Here is a 20,001-nt window from a genome sequence, read left to right on the forward strand (position 1 = left end):
CGCAACAGAAGGGCCCTGCTAGCAAATCCCAGGCTTTAAAGCAAAGGAGGTTCAGGCAGCTTATGATGTAATCAAGGCCCTGTCTGTCACTGCGGGAAAGGTGGGGGGTGGAGTGGAAAGGAGCATTGGGGTTATTGGGTTTTGTGGCATGTGCATCACTCCACCTCAAAATGAACAGAAATGTGGCATAATTTGAAAAAGAAAAAAAGAAAGATGCAATAAGAGTAAGATACAAAAAAGTGGGCAGCGAAAACTCAGAACATGAACAAAGTTTGATCAGAAAGAAAACAACTTTTAGATTTTTGCCTTATTTTAAATTAGCATCATGAATCTAAATAAGTGTCATAATGAGAGGTACCAGGACTCGAAGGCAAGCAACAACTACGGACACCCAAACTCAGTTTACAGATTTATTGAACAGGAAGGTGTAATGGGGAAAACAATGGAGAGGTGAAGATCAGCGGCAGCAGGGAGGAACCGGGCCAGAGGAGGAACTGAGAAATGGGTGAGCAGTTAGACAGAGGAATAATGACAGGAATGATGATGTAACCTGATGAGGGCTTACGGATTGGGGGTTCAGGTGAGCAGAGGAGGGTACAGCAGTTGGGGCAGCGAGGGGTCTCCAGGTGGGGGAGTTCCAGCAGGTAACTGAGGGTGGACAGGCAGCAGCAGGGTGGTGGTGGTGGAGGAATCCAGGGGCTCGGCCAAGCCGAACAGCGAGGGCCAAGTAGTCCAGGTGATCTGATTCTCAGAGAGAGGTCAGGGCTGGTTCACTGTAGAAGCGGAACCATCTGGCATCTTCTTCAGGGAAGCCTCTCCTATTTAAGGCCATTGTTGATTGGAGATGACGAGCACCAGCTGGATCCCGTCAGCCTGCCACCCTGAAAATGTAGAGAAAACACTCCCCCGCAGAACCCAACAGTACCCCCCCCCTCAACGGACGCCTCCTGGCGGCCGACCTGAAGAAGACGCAGCAGAACGTTCAAAAGAGGTTATAAGGGATCGGTCCAGTATAAAGGACCGTGGAACCCAGGACCGCTCCTCAGGGCCATATCCCTCCCAGTCCACCAGGTATTGCCTACCCCGCCCACGAGGACGCACATCCACAATGCGACGGACGGAGTAGGCCGGGTGACCATCAATGACCCGGGCGGGCGGAGGGGGCTCGGAAGGAGGGCACAAAGGACTTGAGATGTAGGGCTTGATCTGAGACACATGAAACACTGGATGGACACGGAGATGAGAAGGCAACTTAAGACGGACTGCAGATGGGCTAATTACGGTTTCAACAATGAAGGGACCCAAAAACCTGGGAGATAACTTGCGGGAACATGATTTTAGTGGAAAGTTTTTAGACGATAACCAAACTCTTTGGCCAGGTGAGAAAATGGGGGCAGGAACTCTCTTCCTATCTGCGAGACGCTTATTTTGGGCTGACGTTCTTTGAAGTGCAGCCTTAGTCTGGTTCCATATACGCTGACAGTTCTGTATGTGATGCCTGACTGACGGAATGACCTTGTCTGGGAAGGACTCAGGTAGAAGGGATGGCTGAAACCCTTGTGAGGCCTCAAAAGGTGATAAACCAGATGCGGAAGAGATGTGCGTGTTATGGGCGTACTCCACCCATGGTAAGTGGACACTCCATGAGGTGGGATTGGAGGCACATAAACAGCGCAGTGTGTTCTCTAGTTCTTGGTTTAGACGCTCGCACTGTCCATTGGTTTGTGGATGGAACCCTGAAGACAAGCAAGGCCGAGCACCGAGCGCAGAACAGAAGTCCCGCCAGACCTGAGAGGTAAACTGAGGCCCCCTATCAGAGACAATCTCCGTGGGGATGCCATGAAGGCGAAAAACATGACGGAAAAGAAGTTTGGCGGTCTCTGCGGCCGATGGGAGTTTGGTGAGGGCCACCAGATGACAAGCCTTAGAAAAACGATCTATAATAGTGAGGATGACACTCTTCTGTTTGGATGTGGGGAGACCAGTGACAAAATCTAGAGAAATGTGGGACCAGGGACGGCTAGGAATGGACAGTGGTTGTAAGAGACCAGAAGGTGGGCGGTGTGAGGTCTTGTTTCTAGCACAAGTGGAACAGGCAGACACATATTCAATGACATCTTTATTAAGTGAAGGCCACCAGAAGTATCGACGAAGAAGGGCGATAGTACGGCTTATACCAGGATGGCCAGAGAAACCTGATGAGTGCGCCCACTGGATGGCACGAGCTCGGACGGGGGTCGGGACGTACTGGCGGTTAGGGGGACCCTTACCTGGGTCTGGATCAGTGGTTAGGGCCTCCTGGATGGCTCTTTCCAAGTCCCAGGTGAGTGACCCAATGGTGCAGGTGGCTGGGAGGATGGCTCCGGAGGCCTCAGAAGGGTCATCTGGGGAGTGGAGTCTGGAGAGGGCATCTGGCTTGGTGTTCTTAGAACCCGGGCGGTAGGTGATGTTGAAGTTGAAGCGGGAGAAGAAGAGGGACCAACGATACTGCCGTGGGTTCAGGCGTTTAGCAGACTGTAGATACGACAGATTCTTATGGTCCGTCCAGATGATGACCGGGAGCTCTGTACCCTCAAGCCAGTGTCTCCATTCCTCAAGAGCTAGCTTTATGGCCAGAAGCTCTCTGTCACCAATGTCATACCTGCCCTCTGTGGTGGTGAACTTCTTCGAGAAAAAGGCACACGGGTGGAGCTTGCCATCTCTGGAGGAACGCTGGGATAGGATGGCCCCCACACCCGTCTCAGATGCATCAACTTCAACTGTGAATTGAGCAGAAGGGTCAGGATGAATAAGAATTGGAGCCTCCACAAACCTTTTCTTTAGCTCATCAAAAGCCAGATTGGCCTCCGGGGTCCATCTGAAGGGCTGTTTGGTGGAAGTCAGAGTAGTGAGAGGAGTTGCGATAACACTGAAGTTCCGGATAAAACGGCGGTAAAAGTTAGCAAACCCCAGAAAGCGCTGGAGTTGCTTCCTGGAGTTTGGAACAGGCCACTCCTCTATTGCCTTGATCTTAGCCGGGTCCGTCTTCACCTGTCCACCCTCAAATACGTAGCCGAGGAAGGTTATGGAGGGAACATGGAATTGACACTTCTCAGCCTTGACGAAGAGCCGGTTCTCCAACAACCTTTGGAGGACCAACCTGACATGCTTGCGGTGTTCATCCAGGCTGTTGGAAAAGATGAGAATATCGTCAAGGTAGACAAAAACAAAAACATTGAGAAAGTCCCGGAGAACATCGTTAATCAGGTTCTGGAAGGTGGCAGGGGCGTTGCAGAGACCAAAGGGCATGACCAAGTACTCAAAGTGACCAATATGGGTTTTGAATGCGGTTTTCCATTCGTCACCCTCTCGAATGCGGACGAGATGATAGGCATTGCGCAGGTCGAGCTTTGAGAAGATGGAGGCTTGGTGAACTGGTTCAAAAACTGAGGACAAGAGAGGGAGAGAATACTTATTCTTTACAGTAATTTGGTTGAGTCCTCTGTAATCAATACACGGCCGGAGAGTCTTATCTTTTTTAGACACAAAAAAGAATCCTGCACCGAGGGGGGAAGAAGAGTGACGAATGAGACCTGCTTTAAGTGAGTCATTGATGTACTGTTCCATAGTCTCTCTCTCCTGCTTGGAGATGTTGAACAAACGGCTGGAAGGAAGTGGGGCTCCAGGAAGAAGGTCTATACAGCAATCATAGGGCCGATGAGGCGGGAGAGATTGGGCGATATCCTTACTGAATACCCGGTGGAGGTCATGGTATTCTTTAGGGACATTAGTTAGATCAAGTTTACCCACGGGCTGGGGTAGGTCTGAAGGTAGGGATGGCTTAGCAGACTGCAGGCACTGGTTGAGACAAAAAGGACTCCATGAGTCAATGCGAGCATCGGCCCAGTTAATGTGGGGGTTGTGTTTGAGGAGCCAGGGAAACCCAAGAACCAAAGGGGCACCCTTCGTGGAAAACACAAAACATTGAATGAGCTCTTGGTGATTGCCCGACACGAAGAGGGAAACTGGGTCAGTTTGGTGGGTAATATTGGCCATAGGACTACCATCCAAGGCAGCCACCTGGAGAGGGGAAGGTAATGCATGGACAGGAATCTGATATTGTGCCACTAGATCAGGGTGTATGAGATTTTGTTCAGAACCTGAGTCAACTAAGGCTTGGACTGGGTAGGAATCATGCTGGATAGTGAGAACAGCAGAGAGACTTAGCCGGAGGTAATCATTCTCTTTAGATCTGCCCGCCAGGACCCCCAGACCTACTGGCGGGCCAGGGCTTTTGGGCGAACTGGACAGGAGGAGATGAAATGTTGAGGGGAGCCGCAGTAAAGACAACAACCTGAGGATAAACGGCGCTGCCGTTCCTCTGAACTTAGCCGGGCTCGGCCTAACTGCATGGGTTCTGGAGGGTTCTGGATTGGAGGACTGGGCGAGTCAGGACTGGGAGAACCCCTCCTAATAGGAGGCAGAGGTGGTCGGGGATTTGAGGGTCGGGCTCTATCTCTAATTCTGTTATCAATCTTGATGGCCAGGTTAATTAGCTCATCAAGAGAGTCAGGTTCATCTCGGCACGCCAGCTCATCTTTCAATTTGTCATTAAGAGCATGTTGGAAAGCTCCTTTAAGAGCTGGTTCATTCCAACCTGATTCAGTCCCAAGAGTGCGAAAATCAATTGCGAAATCGGCCACTGATCTATTCCCTTGTCTTAAATTCCAGATTCTTTTTGAGGCAGCCTCCTCACCAAGCTTGGGACAAAATGTTTGTTTGAAGAGCTCAATAAATTCCTCATAGGAATAATATACGAGGTTCTCCTCATCAACTACTGTCTCAGCCCACCTAAGTGCTCGATCTCTTAGTAACCCAACAACAAAAGAAATCTTGCTGGCATCGTCAGGAAATGAGCGTGGGGACCGGCGAAAAGCTAAAGCACATTGAAGCAGAAAACCCTTGCTCTTCTCTAGCTCACCTGAGTAGTGTTCAGGAGTGGGTGTGCTGACATCACGGCACAGGGGTGGTGCAGAAGCAGCTGAAGTAGTGGAAGTAGTGGGGGCTGGGACAGGAGCAGGAGCTGGAACGGGAGCAGGGTTGGCTGGAGGCGACCTGTTCTGCAAAGCCTGGATCTGATTAGCCATTTGATGAAGATACTGAAGTATGGAGTTCTGCTGATGCGTCACAACATTTATTGCGGCATCGTGCCTGCCTAAAAGGACCCCCTGTTCAGAAAGTGCGGTCCGTAGTTGTGCTGCAGAGTCCGATTGGCCAGATGGTTCTGTCATAATGAGAGGTACCAGGACTCGAAGGCAAGCAACAACTACGGACACCCAAACTCAGTTTACAGATTTATTGAACAGGAAGGTGTAATGGGGAAAACAATGGAGAGGTGAAGATCAGCGGCAGCAGGGAGGAACCGGGCCAGAGGAGGAACTGAGAAATGGGTGAGCAGTTAGACAGAGGAATAATGACAGGAATGATGATGTAACCTGATGAGGGCTTACGGATTGGGGGTTCAGGTGAGCAGAGGAGGGTACAGCAGTTGGGGCAGCGAGGGGTCTCCAGGTGGGGGAGTTCCAGCAGGTAACTGAGGGTGGACAGGCAGCAGCAGGGTGGTGGTGGTGGAGGAATCCAGGGGCTCGGCCAAGCCGAACAGCGAGGGCCAAGTAGTCCAGGTGATCTGATTCTCAGAGAGAGGTCAGGGCTGGTTCACTGTAGAAGCGGAACCATCTGGCATCTTCTTCAGGGAAGCCTCTCCTATTTAAGGCCATTGTTGATTGGAGATGACGAGCACCAGCTGGATCCCGTCAGCCTGCCACCCTGAAAATGTAGAGAAAACACTCCCCCGCAGAACCCAACAATAAGTGGAAAATAATTTTTCCACTTACAAAGAAAAATTGATTTATATATACTTAAGACTTGTTACAGGCTATACTAGAATAAAATTTAAAACATTGAAGACAAAAACAAAACAAACAAAAAAAACACAGTTGTTTCACAAGGATCAGATTTGAACAGACACAACACTTAAAAGTCTACATCATGCTACAAAGCAGTAAAAATCCCCCATGTGTAAGGAGACAAAAATGAAGTAATCTTAGTAGCAAACACTAAAAAGCTTGTTAAATAATAGTAAGTAAAGATTTTTATTTATTTTTTTGCTGATTCAGAGGTCTGAGAATGTTTAAATAGAGACGCGTCTTTCCTCGTGTCCTTGCATGATGAAAGACACAATGAGGAAGTTGGTTTTGGAAGTATAGGAAGTGATGTCAGAAGTGAAGAGACAAATGTTTGGGTGAAAATCTGGTGGGATTTCTATGGATTTGACTAGGCATCGCCAGACTGAACTTGACAAGAGGGTTGCAGGCACTAGACATTTTTCCAGAGGCCATACTGTCAAACTCTACAAAGACCAAAGTTTAAAGAATGTACACGTGGCTTCATTTCTTTTCCGCAGTAGTTTTAAACAGAATATAAAACACGACCTTTGGTTTCCTTTTCTTCCACGTGTCCTGTCGTTTCATATACGTAGAGAAGCTGGTTGCCTACAAGACTGAATCCAAAGTGACCTGTATTTGTATGACCTTCAACAATGTGGATTATTATTGATGCCCTCAGGACTCTACTGATGTGTGGGGGTTTGGTTGAGCCTCCCGACTGATGTTGTGAAGAAAACGTTTCATGAATTTGGTGGTGAAGCTAATCATCAGCCTGCCAGCCTCAGTCTTAGTATCTTTTACCCAAGCTTGTAATTAAAACTTATTGTGTTCATTGCTCTAATGGCTGTGCCATTTCTATTGTCTTCAATTAGAGACTCTGTAACTAGAAGCTACATCACTGAGGGCTTTGGATGGGATAATTATGGAGAAGGGCCCTGAAAATGGTAAAAGATCACTTGTCATCGCCATCTTTGCCGGCGGATCCTGTAGGGAGAGGATGTCGCGTCCTCTGAGGATTGGGAGCAGATGTCCTGGAATCTGGTTAAGAGTTACTCCCGAACTACTTTGCGAATGCGGATCTCTTTCGGTTCCTGTTCCCAAGCCTGATTTCGCTGTCTGGGAGAGCGCGGATGCTGCCTTTAGGAGGGTCGTAAGACATACCTGTGGATTTGAGAATACACGGCGCCGTTTAAAGAAAACCACTTCAGGGAAATAAAAAAAAAAAAGATTTTTCACCTTTTTAATAGAAGAAAACTAGGAACCTCAGACTGGATCCATTGTCCAGCGGGGCTCTGAATGAAGCTGTTGAACAGAACAGATGAGAAGCCGCTTCCAGAAGGTCTCATTCAAAGCAAGGCCAGGTTAGCCGACCGTATCCGTGTTCTCTTCCGCCTGCCAAAGACATTCCCAGGAGCCCTGCCCTTGATTTCAGTCTTATTTTCCCTTTAAACAACAACAAAAAAAACTTCAATGTCCAGCTTAAAAGCTCCTTTACTTAGTGATCGAAAGTGCTTCCTGTTATGTTGGAGTGTAAATTTAATTGCTCTTTAGAGAAAGGATATCATACAAAAATGGTGGTGGGAGAGTGTTTGTCTGGGTCTGCGTCACGCTCTACCACCTTTCTTTACTGAAAAAGAAAACATCTGGAAGCTTTGAGGTGGTCTAGTCAAAGTCTGGACTTTGTGTTCAGGCTGAAAACCCATCCGGTGTCACTAAATTGAAACAGATCTGCAAAGAGGAGACAAACAAAAGACTTTGACTGTAGTTTCTGACGACACAGAAACAGTCAAAAGTACTAAATAAACCCCCAAATATTTCAAATTGCATTGTCACTTTAGTTAGTTAATATTAATAAATTAACACACAACCTATGTTAGGAAGGTTTACCCATCAGCAGAGGAGGCGAGAAACATCTCACTGGAGTCGGTGGAGTTTAAAGTAAAGGTTACAGCTGTTTCAGACTTCCACTCTGGAGACACATGTCGTTTATTTTGCGGCTCAAAACGTTCATCTGCATCACAAATGTTGTCACATTTAATCCAAATTTGACTTCCAGCAATGTAGTGAAGGGACGCCGATCAAGAAGATTCAAGAGATCCATGTTAAAAGTGACATACTAAAGGTTGCGCCTCCAACTTCATGCACTATAAATAATAATAATAATAATAATAATTAAAAAAAAACAAGACGGGTTTAGTAACGCAGCAGTAAACAACAGCATAATGTATATCCTGAGGCTGCCAATCTTTGGCGTGTTTGGGGATGAGAAAAGAAAAACGGAAACAAGCACATGACAAGACAATGTAATTTAATTTAGCTTTCCCCTCTAATGTGAGGAAATGATGCGGGAGTGTGTGAAGGAGCAGCGATGGGGAACGAGAGGAACCGAGGGGAGTGACCGCTGATTGAGGCACAAACAAAAATAATCGACTAGCATTACATAGCAACGTACACATCAAGCCCAAAATTGATCGTGATGATATTGTGGTGGCTTTTCTTCCGGGGTTTTTTTTTTTTTGCTTTTTGTTTAGTGAGGGTTAATTTTACAGAAATAAATACTAGACACTCAACATCACAGAGCTTAAAAAATATGAAGATAATTGAAATCCAACAACGAAAGCCTTATCTTTTACATAGTAAACACAATGCATTGGTAATCATTTTTACTTTCCCCTGCAGTGGTACATTTAAAAATATATTCAACATCGTACACAATGTGTTGTCTTGGAAAAAAAACAACAACAAAAAAAAAAAAACTGAAGAGAAACAAAGTCTCCAAGATGGCTGTTCAGTGCATTCTACGCCGTCCGAGGTCCACAGTGTCACTGCTCCAAGGTCACGACCTCCACCGCCTGGCCGTCCAGCGTGACCGTGTTGTCTATGCGCGTGGCGACGGGCGCCATCGCCACCTGAACCGGCCGGTTGCCCTGGGCGAGGCTGGTCACTACAGTCTGGTACATGCTGACCGGGATCTGGACCAATCCTGACGGGAACAACGCAGAGCGGAACCGGCGTCAACAACCCAAGCAGAGGAATGATTGATTATCAAATGACGACGTTTTTTTTTTGTCGTTGTTGTTGGGGCGTCAACAACGTGGTTTTTATGCTAAAAATTTCCCTGGATGTATAGATGAGGAAAAGAAGGACATATCAGTTGAATAAGAGGAAATTTAGACGACTGGAAGATAAATTTAGATGCACAGAATGGGTCAGTGGACGGACGGAGGGATGTGTCTTTTTTTTTCCCATGTTTATCCAGCCCTGGAAGCTAATAAAATGAAATTCCACACTCCCTCAGAATGTGTAGGAACCCTGCGTGTTACTTCATTGAGCATTCTACCAGTCGGACCTCCTCGGCTCGCTTCCCCCATTCCCAGCTGTTTTGGTGTTTTGAGTCTCTGCCTGCAGGGATTATTTGCTGCGGACATGTGGGCCTTTTGCTCCTCCCTGCAAGCTGTCACTGTGCCACAAGAAGGCCTGAATATCAGCGCGGGACATGGCAGCGGCTTGCGATCGCTCCTGCAACTGTCAGCTTAGACCAGGTTAAAATAAACTCATTTGTTTTACTCTAGTTTAGTTTCTTCCGGCTCATCTTCAATTGCCCCATTTATCTTTGCTGTAAATTTAGTTGTAGTAATTTCTTGAGCTGTGCTCGTTGTGTATACGTTACGGCACGCGCTTCGCTCATGGGCTTTCTTGACCTCTGCAGGCCGTGAACAGTAAGCTGAGACAAGAATGCGAACCGATTGATTTTCTATAAGTGCTCCGCCCCCGTTCAGCACCGAGAGCGATGCTGGCTCAAAACATCTGCATGTGTCTGAATTGTCCATCCAAGAGCAGACATTTCGAAAAATCTAAACAAGCAGGTGAAGCCGTGCCTGCGTGTGCATGAACTGTACGCAGAAAAGCAAGAGGACATCTGTGTGTGTGTGTGTGTGCTGACAGCTGGTGAAGCGATTAAACCCAGGATTGATGATGGAGTGGATCAAGCTTTGTAGGAGGGATCTATATTCATGGATCTGGAGTCGTTTAGTTTTTGTTTAGCACTGTAATAACGTTATTATTCAAAGCAGGAAGTGTTACTACAAGGTGCAACACAGATGAAACACGCCATCTGTTAAATTAGCACAGAGTAGATTAAAACTAAGGCGAGTGTCACTGGTGTGAAGCTTAGACGTAGTAAGGCTAATTGGAAACGCCATTGACTGGTTAGCATTTGCGAAACTTCACCCATTCTGACCTAAAATATGGGATTTCATGTGGCAGACTGATAGAAAGTACAGCATGAATGTGAAGTGGTGGAAAGTTACACTCGTTTCCCTCTAATCAGACGACCCGAAATAAAATCACGTGGCGCTTCAAACATGAACACAAATGAAGGTCAAACGTCTTTGGATCTCAGTTGTTCAAAAAAAAAAAAAAAAAAAAAAGTGAAAATGACAATTTTTCTCTCGTTTCACATTTCCAAACTACTTTGCGGCGGTTGGTTCCAATAAGCTACATTCGAGTCTGTGGCTTTAAAAGACGAAGGCCTACGAACACTCCTGTCGTATGCATACGATGACACAGAGGGGCGAGAAGCGGTACCTGTAGCGTCCTGGACCCCGGCGAGGGCCCCCACAGCAGCTGCCGTCTCCGCCAGCACGATCTGCCCCCCTCCTTGAAGAGTGGCCTCGGCCAGCGTTGCTACGGCGTGGGCTGCTGCCTCGCTGCAACACAACCAAAACACATTTGTGCGCACGTTTTTAAAATGCTATTGCATTAGCAAAAAAAAAAAAAAAAAAAAAAAAGGTAGATGGAAAGTCTAGGGCCTAAAGATACAATCTTCTGGCAGAAAGCCTAAAAGCTTTGAGACCTATACACACGCACACACACGCACGCACACACACACGCACGAGCTCACGGGTTATTAGAGATGTGAGGTGAAGAGGCAGGAGTGTATGAGCGGTAAGAGGCTTTACTTGTCTGGACTTACAGGGAATCTGTCACATCTCCCCAAAGGCCAGGTGCTACGGCTTTACCGGAGCAGTTTTATTAACCAGATCGACTCGGTGGAATTATCGCCAGCTTATTACCGCCGCAGCTTTGATATGAACTCATGGAAGCAACTGCGGCGGCCGGTAATCATATTTGTGACAGAAGCACAAGATAAGCGGAAAGGAAGATGTGCTGCAAGGGTACTTAGTGATAAAAAAAAAAACAACAGAGAGGCTTCTGGAGTTGGAAAACAGACAAAATGTTCCAGGGTGAGAGGAGAGGAGCAGCTCAGCACGAGTAAACAGCAGCAGGCAGGGGAGGGGAGAGGAAGCAGGACTCAGGAGGGCGCAGGTAACAAGCCCCGATGGGAGATGCTCATGCACGTCTGAAAAAGGATCGCCATGACAGCGGTGCAGTGGAGAGCGAGCAAACATCTCAGGCAATTAATGATGAATTCAGCAAATTCAAAACTTTCTTTTTCTTTCAAGAGAAACAAAACATCTTTTGTCCTGCGAATCGAATCCAGTTTATCTCAGCCGCTGTCCCCTTGGCTTCTAATTAAAAAAAAAAAACTAAAAAAAACTAAACAGTGTATGACAAACAATTTGCTGTCGGGTAATTAATTAGCTGCTGAAATGGCACGAGAGGCAAGGTGACTCATCAGCGTCGAACCCCGGCGACCCGCTGAAGCAGACGCAAGTTTTATTCAAGCGAAAATTAAGAGTGGCGCAAACAAATACGAGAGACATGGGGGTAAATGTTGTGAATGCGCCACAGCCGAGTCCCGCGAGGTGGAAACCTCAGCGTTTTCTGCCAGACATTGAAAATGTGAGTGTGTGTTTCTTTTTTTTTTGTGGCTTCACACTGTGGAGTACTTTGACAACAAAGTTAAAATAAGACTTCTCAGTAGGAGTGCTATAAACTCAGAGCAGTATATTTACCCAAAATATTTCAAATATGAAAGCGTAGAAGTTTAAAAAAAAAAAGACGAAGTACTTTTATGCATTATTTTATGTTTTACAAACCAGTAAAACATGAGGAAAAGTGCAAATAGCTGCTCGCTCAAGGGGCGAGGGTGTGAACGCATCTCGTAACAATAAAATATCACTTTACTTCCTGTCACAGTGAAGTCTGTCTTGCAAAGTGCTAAAAGTTTTGTTTTTTATAAATACCTCAAGGAATAGGTTCACATTTTTCCTTGTAGTTACCACACCCTAAGAAGCTTAAGCCGACGCCCACTTCGTTTGGACATTACACGAGCCCGCCCGCTGACTGACCTGTTGAGAGCCATGGTTACGGTGGCTCCAGGCTGGATCTCTTGACTGGCAGCGACTGCGGCTTCAGCCAGCGATGCTACGGCCTGCGTGGCCTCTGACGCTTGAGTTGTCTGGATGGTCATCTCTCCTCCCTGGAGTGTGGCCCAGCTCTGTTCCACCGTGGGAAAACGTAGTTTCAGAACAACAACAACAACAAAAAGAAAAGGTTGCTGTGTTCTCCCTTTACCTCCACTCCCTCTGTTAATTGCGTGCATCTGTAACGAATGTTTCAGAAAGCAATGCGGAGTAACATTACCTCCCCGTCTGTAACAGTCGAGTAGTTGACCTGCGCCACAGTGACGCCGGGAAGCTCGGACGCGTCTGCCAGAGTTGCGACCGTGTGTCCCGTGCCGACCTGGAAGAGAAAAATGACAGAAAAAAAAAAAAAAAAAAAAAAAAAAAGAGTGAAAGCTTCCCCACGGGAATCTTGAAAAACATTTAACCGCTCAAAACTCTCGACGAAAGCAGAGCAGCGCAGAGCCCGCGCGCACCTGGATGAGCGAGACGGTTCCGTCGGGGTTGTTGACGGTCTGCACGACGGTCTGCGAGGGCACGAGGTGAGCGATGCTCTGGGCCGCCGTCAGGTGGTGCTGGGCGGCGCTCGCGGTCGTCACCTGCTGGTCCTCGAACGCGTACAGCAGGTCCTCGCGGCCGTGCTGCTTGTAGCAGTTCTTCACGATGGTCCGCAACGCCTGCGTCCATGACACCTGAGGAGGACGCGCGGAGAAGAACGGTTCAGGACACATCAAAACTTTTCTCAACGTCGCAGGATTTTCAGTCAAATAACCGCACGAGAACGCTTCGCACTCTTTGCTTCTGCTCCTCGGTGCGGACGTCGCTGCGAACGTTGGCCCAGGGGATGTCGTCAGGCCACCACACGGGCTTGCAGCTCTCCTTCCCCCAGCCGGGCTTCCCTCGGCCCGTCGAGTACTTCAGCATCTCTGGAATGAAGGCTCGCAGTTGAGCCTGGAACGAAGACACGAGTCGGAAAGATAAAAACGGCAAATCTTTTTTTTTTTTTTTTTTTTCGGTCAAAAAGGCCACACGTCGACACGCACACGCCCTTGAGCGGGCCGCGGTGGACGCGCATCGATCGGACACACACCGAGAGGGTGAAGAACTGCAAATAGAAACAGGGTTGCTAAAAGGAGAACGTGTTCATTGGGAGACCGATCTATGGCTGCGGCTCCAGGCGGACACCAGGAGAAGCTCCTGGGTGGCTCTGGCAGCGCAGTGCGCTTTTTTTTTTTTTTTTTTTTTTGGCCTAAATGTAAAACGCTAAATTTCACCCACTCTTTAAGATGATTTCTTACGGCTGTTAGTTAAAACAATACAAGGGTTTGATTTAGATCCACTCCACTCCGTCACTGGATGGTCGTCGCCATCCATGTCTCAGTTTAAGCAGGAATGCTTGATGCAAGATTTTTGTTTTGTTAAAATAAACTTTTTGCATTTACTAATATTCAAATGCATAATGACCCATCTATGCCTTTCAAATAATGCATGCAGTCACAGTTCCCGGCATGCTGTGGTGGGGTTTTAGTGCCCGTGTCCTCAGTGTCCCAGTAATATGCACACATCACCAGAGGATTATATTGCACAATGAGGCATTGCAGCGTCTGCCTACCTTGACATCACAGGGCTAAATTTGGTTCTGAGAGAAATAAATCCACTCCCCCCCCCCCAACTCCTAAGTCACAATCATCCACCAATAAACTGCTTCGCAGGGGGTCACATGACGACGCACGACAAAATGGATCTCGGAAGAAAATGGAGGGTAGGCGGCGGTTAATTACAAGCCGCTCCGACGAAACAGAGGCTACATCTGGTGGCTGGAGCGAGGGAAGCCTGGGTTCGGCGAGCAGTGGGACGCAGCTTGGATTAGCCAAGGGCAGGGACTTAGCTGTAAAGGGATTCTTGCGTTTCCACCTGTGGGTGATGCGGATGTTTGTGTGCGGGGCCAGATGGCTTAATTAAAGTGGCTAGTTTGTTAAGTGGCATGTTGCCCTCATGCCGACCACCCCACCGCACTACACCCCCCCCCCCCAGCTTTCAATCTTAATCCTCCAAAGCAGCGGGCCAATCAGAGTTCGGTATGGCGGGCTGTATTGCCAGGTCCCTGAACCTAACAAGACTGGGGGGGTAATTACAGGCTCAGGCTAGACCTGGGATCACCTGCTACAGATGCTCCTTGTATGTGACGGGAGCCTGTGTGTGTCAAACACATTGCAGATTATTGTGTTGTGATATGTATCAGGAGAAGCAGCTCGCTTTAATGACTTCTATCCCCTCGGTTTGCGAGGTTTTCCCACAAGAGGGAGGAAGGCCGCACGTTTCCAACACACGGCACTGCACACATCTCTAAGAGCAGCCGCACCGTTCCACCTGGCCTCGCCGCGCTGAGTGAGGCAACAGGTTACTCACGATAATCCCATCCTACAACCTCTAGAAAAACAAAGCGCCGACTGACACCTGGCCTCCGAGGATTTATCTGGGCCCCGGGATTGGCTGGGAACGCTCCCCAGGGCCGTGGACTGTCTCCGAGGGCCGCCGGCGTGCCCTGCTCTGACGACGAGCCGCAGGGTGCGTCAGCAGCACGGGGGACGGCGGAGTAAACAAGCCGGGCTCCCTCGGGCGAACAGAGGGCTAATGCTGCCGGCGAAAGGCCCGCCAGGCGCTTTCTGAAAGACGGGAGATGCTGCCCCGCTTCGGCTGATTCGGCGTTTAATTGCGAATTGAGTGTTGCGGCTGACGTAGGAGAAAAGGTGGAAGGGAAAATAAACGTGTGCATTTGCGTACATTTAAATGGTTTTGCTGTAAAGAACTGGGATTTTGTTTAAGGGAGCTTAATATAAGTGCGTATAACACTTCTCACTTATTTTACTTGTAAAACATTTAGAAAATTTCAGCTCTACTTCGCAGTAATGCACTACTTCCTGTTCCATAAAAATCCCAAGGAAATCCTAATGCATAAAATCTTTTTTTTTTTAATGCTACTCTGGTTTGTCAGAGGGCGCCCTCTGCTGGGAACATCGACTTTATGGTGAAATGTGCAATTAACTGCGCAGCTAGCAGTTGTTCCTTCATTTAACGGGACAGAAGTCTGTGGACGTCTCACCTGTGTCATCTTATCCACGGAGACTGGGATGCCGTCGATGGTGAGCGGCGGCAGCTCTGACGCCAGCTCTCCACCTGCAGGTGCGTGCTCAGCCAGCGCGTTTTCCAGGTCCTCCAACATCATGCTCTTATACTTCCTCACCTGGAGATCAGCAGACATCATGACACAGTGAATCATGCGTCACATGTTTGGATAGACCGTGGCCTGATTGTGCAATTTGTTCTGGAAGAATTTAGATTTCTTTAGATATTTTTTCAACTTTGCACCTTGAAAAAAATAAAAATAAAAAAATAAAAAGAACTGCTATGACAGAGACAGGGGATAGTGGATTATATTAAGAAAAAAACTGACTGCTTTTATAATTTACATTTTGCTTAAATAAATAAAATAAAAAAAGTGCTTTACAGCTTTGCAAAATCCCAAGTTCCAGGACTGCAGTTTTTGTTTTGCCAGATCCTGCAAAGCTCTTCAAACATCCAAGGTTCTAATTTTGAGAGATTTAGGAAATGTTTTGAAAATCACATGAGTTCTATGCAAAATTCTGGGGGAAATAAAACTGGACGACTTTCAAAACCTTTGCAGGATTTCACAAAAGCCACAACCTTCTTACAAATTTAACACAGGATCTTGTTAAAGATTTTTTGGGATCTCTAAAAACTTGGGAGCATGAACCTGGGATTATTGTTTTGCATGATTTCACAAATATAACCTAAGACTTTGGAATAACTTTTGTGGGGTCACATAAAAGTATTCCTCGTGGGGCTCGGCACCATTTACTTCCCAAACATTTCTGCAAAGTGCACCGTACGAAACGTGGACCCACTCACTACGTTCTCCAGAGGAGCCGCACCAAAGACTTTAAACACCGGGTTCGGTTTGGAGGGAGAGACACACAGCACTATGGCCTGCTGGCCCACTCTGGTGGTGTATTCGTCCAGCGTGGCCCGCAGTTTCCTGTAAACGTACGTCGCGTTTTACTCCATTTGTTGAATCAAAAGCAGCATCGACGCAAGCTCAAATGTCTCAAGTTACAATTTTGTAGAACCGTTGGAGTGACTCACCTGAGCAGACGGGTTTGCTGCCTCTTACGGATGGAGGGGTTTGACTCAAAGATGTGAGGTCTTTTTCTTTTTTTGCCGGTTGCTACGGCAGCAGCCGCAGCCATGCCTACTGGACCTGAGACGCAAACGACCAATTACTTTAAATTCTACAAAAAAAAAATAAAAATAGAAAGTTTTTTTTTAATCTGCTATCTGCTTTTGAAACAACCTGCGATTACAACGGAAGGACCGCATAATATTTTCGATACTTTTCCAGATTTAAATTTGTAAACTTATCAGTCATTTTAAAAGCATAATAAGAAAGTTTATCTTGAATATACAGGGCAGATTTTTCTCCAGACGTCAAGCTGTAAGGTGAGGAATCTGCAAAATCCAGACGTTGGAGGGACAATGTTCTCGAACCGTGTTAAGAACATTGGCACCACCTGCTGTCAAACCAAGTGAATTACACTCCATAAAAGCTATTTGAATTATAAGACCACCATCTGAGAGGCAGCGCTTAAAACGTCCCAGAATAAAGTCGCTTCTTCCAACTGTTTTGGAACCACGTTTTCTCTCGAGCAGATAAATATTGTTCCCACCTGCAGCAGCTAGGTGAGCAGTGACCTCATCAGTGCCAGCTGAATTGAGGATGTCCGTGTCATCGTAGGGGTCGTCGTCCGGAGAGGACGTCGAGTCTTCCTCCGCGCTCATCATCGAAGCTTCTGTGAAGGTGGTCACGTGTACCTACAGGAAAGACATCAGAAGTACACATCAAGAGAAAACATATTTTATGGGGCAATACACAAAGAAGCAAACATGTTTTTGTCACTTGGAATCTGCAAAATCTGAACGGTGAAGCGAACCTGCTGGCTGACGGCGCTCGCCTCGATGGTGGTCATGTGTTCTGTCGGGTTCACGGCGTGTTCGTCCATTATGAGCCGCCAAGCTTACACAGCGAGATCGACAGTACTGCCGGAGAAAGTTCAAGAAGACGTGTGGCTTTGCATGACGAGGACATTTTGCCAATGCACACTTTGTGTCAAATGATGTTTCTTTTATAGAAACGGGCCTGGAAACAGGAACTGATTCATGCTAGGGGCTACAAGAGACTTGATATTGTGTGGAGGTTCATCTTCTAGAAGGACAACTGTCCTAAACATTAAGCCAAGGAGTGATAAAATGACTCCTTTTTATCACTCCTTTATAATCAGATGTTAGAAACGTCAGGTCTACGTCAAGGAAATAATAATAAAAAAGGCTGATAAAATCTCCTGAGTCAGGTACCATGGTGATGCACTAGGCTTATAGAGTCAGTTACCAACCTAACCTGCTCAGCAGCTGAGTTAAATATAATGCTGTTCCTCTCTGATTGAACCAGCAAGTTCATTTTATTTAATTTATACCAGAATTACACATTCTAATCAATAGAATTAGACAATTTTGAAACAGGATGTGTATCGATTTGTTACCAGGGCAACTGTGTCGGGTTTGGCTGACGTCTTTATGGTAAGGACAGAAAATCAGTCAGCATTTTACGAGGCAGAAATGAGCAAAGGTTTTGAAGAGTTTCAAAACCACTTAAGCTACACACCGTTAATATTTCTATGATCTACAGTCCTAATAAGAAGATAACGAAAGTGCCAGACTGATCCCAGAGCTGTGCACTGCTGGTATGCTGGCTGAAAGAAGGGTACATAACATTCTACTTCACTTTTAACAAAGATAAATTCTGATGTTTGCAAATGTTTGAAAAAAAAAAAAGAAAAACAAAGAAATGGTGCTAAATGCACTGAAGCACCAACACTTTTGCTTACTAAGGTTATGCTTGCTGAAGACATAGCATAGTAGGCTAATTAGCTAGCTAGTATCAGCTTGTTATAATTGTGTTACCAGCAAAAATGCATAGTTACCTGCACACTGGGCACATAAAAATATATATTTTTATACATTTTGCAGTTGTAATAAATTTATATATATATTTTTTGATAACACTATTCCCAATGTGCTGTGTGACAAGGTAAAGTTTATCCTGTGGTTTACTGCAGGCTATGGATAACTAGGTAACCCTGTTCAACCTGATTGGCCATAGAGTAGAAAACCATAACAGAACACTATATGTGAGTATGTAATCTCAATTATTTCATACTAACAGAGCACATTACAAGTGGTTAATTGGGTGTGTGGATGAGTAAACTATTTGGTTATTACAGCTTAAGAGGTGACAATCATATTAACAAGGAAAACAAACATCTCAAACACATGCATGCATACAGGAATTTTGCACACTTTATTTAAGCAGAAATTATTTGAAACTGAGACTGCAGAATTTAAAGAGTGACAGTTACAAAAGTTTCAATAAAAATATTACATTAAATTAGCAAATTTTTCAATGTATCACTTTATATCCAGAGGATTTAATAGAAAAGAAAATCAGCTAAATTTCTAATTTATTTCTCAGAAGCTTGTTTGCAGTGGATCTTTGCAGTGGGACGAATACCCTGAGCCATAAATAAACGTGTAATAATTCATAAAGTCTGTAACGAGGCTTATACTAACAGAAACAGGCATCGGGGGACATTTGTTTCAGTCTGTTATCAATGAGTCCTCTAGGAAGCTAAGCTAGCTATATCCTACATTCGGCTACTTAGCTTCCTGGCTAACCATTTAGCGGTGTACAGACGATTATCTGAATGATATCAACACTATTACGGATACATATCAGTAATTCAGCTTTAAAATGTGAACAATAACGATGTCTGTGTAGGGTGTGAGGCGATCAACAGTAATGCAACAGCTAGCATGAAACCCGCGCAATATGAAACAAAACATAACGCTAAAAAGAGGCCGAGCGGCCTAGAGCTCATCCAGAGCTGCTACTCTCTGTCTGAGCTGGTTGTCGAAACGCGCCAACAACATCTTTCCCTCCCAAAAAAAAAAAAAGAAAGAAAAAAACAGCGTCAACTGCTAAAGCATCGCACTCCGAGTCAACATCTAAACAACCATCAGCTCTCGCCCCTGCGCTGCCGGGTTCGATGATGCGGCTGCGCCGGGGCTGAAATAAATGGAGATTGCGCGGTAGGGCACTAACCTCAGAGCGGCTGCGCTACTTCGGGCCTGCGCCGTACAGCGGAGATGGAGCCGGGCTTTGATGGAGGACGGAGAGGAGCCAGCACTGAACACAATACTGATCCGGTGGTGCGTTCAAGTACCACGCCCTTGCTTCTGCAGCCACTATTGCATACAGACAATGAGTCAAAACACGCTGGAAAAATGAAGCATTACTGTTTATTCCTAATGAGAAACAAGATGATATGCTCTGTTTATGTACGAAAAAGGAAAGAATGACACAAACAAAACGTTGGTGCTTAGACCTACATGAAGTTTCTTTATAACTAGAATTTTTGTATTTTTTTATAGTAACAGTGATAAGAAACATAATATTTAATCAGCTAGCATTTTCTGTGTTTGTTAATAGTTGTGTGCATACTTGCAGGAGTAGGGTAGCCAATAATTGTAATCAAGTAAGAGTATCAATTCAACATCTTTCTAATCAAGTAAAACTAAAGAGTGGTCATGCAAGAAATTACTCAAAAGTATTAATTATGTATTATGTATTCTGGCAT

At 46.1% G+C, this 20,001-nt stretch overlaps 2 protein-coding genes and 1 long non-coding RNA gene across 4 annotated transcripts; all 3 read right to left on the reverse strand.

Annotated features, from left to right (window-relative positions):
- Nucleotides 1-2,401: 2,401 nt before the first annotated feature.
- LOC148152498 (uncharacterized) lies at nucleotides 2,402-5,270 on the reverse strand. Its single transcript, XM_088003107.1, has 3 exons — nucleotides 4,961-5,270; nucleotides 2,642-2,759; nucleotides 2,402-2,514 (listed from the first exon to the last, which is right to left on the reverse strand). Exons 1-3 carry the CDS (start codon nucleotides 5,268-5,270, stop codon nucleotides 2,499-2,501), a joined length of 444 nt encoding a protein of 147 aa, XP_087859233.1. The 3' UTR covers nucleotides 2,402-2,498.
- Nucleotides 5,271-5,320: 50 nt separating this feature from the next.
- On the reverse strand, nucleotides 5,321-5,844 carry LOC148152499 (uncharacterized). Its single transcript, XR_015762095.1, has 2 exons — nucleotides 5,490-5,844; nucleotides 5,321-5,418 (listed from the first exon to the last, which is right to left on the reverse strand). It is a non-coding gene; the product is annotated as an uncharacterized LOC148152499 (long non-coding RNA).
- Nucleotides 5,845-7,886: 2,042 nt separating this feature from the next.
- Nucleotides 7,887-19,605, reverse strand: nrf1 (nuclear respiratory factor 1). Of its 2 annotated transcripts, none has more exons than XM_088003105.1 (12): nucleotides 19,467-19,605; nucleotides 17,242-17,347; nucleotides 16,978-17,122; nucleotides 16,397-16,511; nucleotides 16,163-16,289; nucleotides 15,336-15,476; nucleotides 13,010-13,183; nucleotides 12,709-12,924; nucleotides 12,474-12,572; nucleotides 12,179-12,327; nucleotides 10,512-10,633; nucleotides 7,887-8,907 (listed from the first exon to the last, which is right to left on the reverse strand). In XM_088003105.1, exons 2-12 carry the CDS (start codon nucleotides 17,308-17,310, stop codon nucleotides 8,747-8,749), a joined length of 1,518 nt encoding a protein of 505 aa, XP_087859231.1. In that variant the 5' UTR covers nucleotides 17,311-17,347; nucleotides 19,467-19,605; the 3' UTR covers nucleotides 7,887-8,746. The 2 variants fall into 2 exon arrangements, with proteins under 2 accessions (XP_087859231.1, XP_087859232.1); XM_088003106.1 differs by having other exon boundaries at nucleotides 13,025-13,183; nucleotides 19,467-19,602.
- Between the last annotated feature and the right edge of the window lie 396 nt (nucleotides 19,606-20,001).

Source organism: Poecilia mexicana, unplaced genomic scaffold, assembly GCF_051168715.1.
Source record: "Poecilia mexicana isolate PSO_F unplaced genomic scaffold, ASM5116871v1 scaffold_23, whole genome shotgun sequence".
In the NCBI taxonomy this organism is placed as follows: Eukaryota; Metazoa; Chordata; class Actinopteri; order Cyprinodontiformes; family Poeciliidae; genus Poecilia; species Poecilia mexicana.

What these genes read in the sequence shown, in the direction of transcription:
- LOC148152498 (XM_088003107.1), bottom strand. Translation starts at nt 5,270, where the DNA reads ATGACAGAACCATCTGGCCAATCGGACTCTGCAGCACAACTACGGACC. An exon ending in CACTCCTGAACACTACTCAG is followed by an intron (nt 2,760 to 4,960) that starts GTGAGCTAGAGA and finishes CTCAATTCACAG; the next exon opens with TTGAAGTTGATGCATCTGAG.
- nrf1 (XM_088003105.1), bottom strand. Translation starts at nt 17,310, where the DNA reads ATGGACGAACACGCCGTGAACCCGACAGAACACATGACCACCATCGAG. An exon ending in CCGTGGATAAGATGACACAG is followed by an intron (nt 13,184 to 15,335) that starts GTGAGACGTCCA and finishes TCTTCGTTCCAG; the next exon opens with GCTCAACTGCGAGCCTTCAT. An exon ending in GAACCGTCTCGCTCATCCAG is followed by an intron (nt 12,573 to 12,708) that starts GTGCGCGCGGGC and finishes TTTCTCTTCCAG; the next exon opens with GTCGGCACGGGACACACGGT.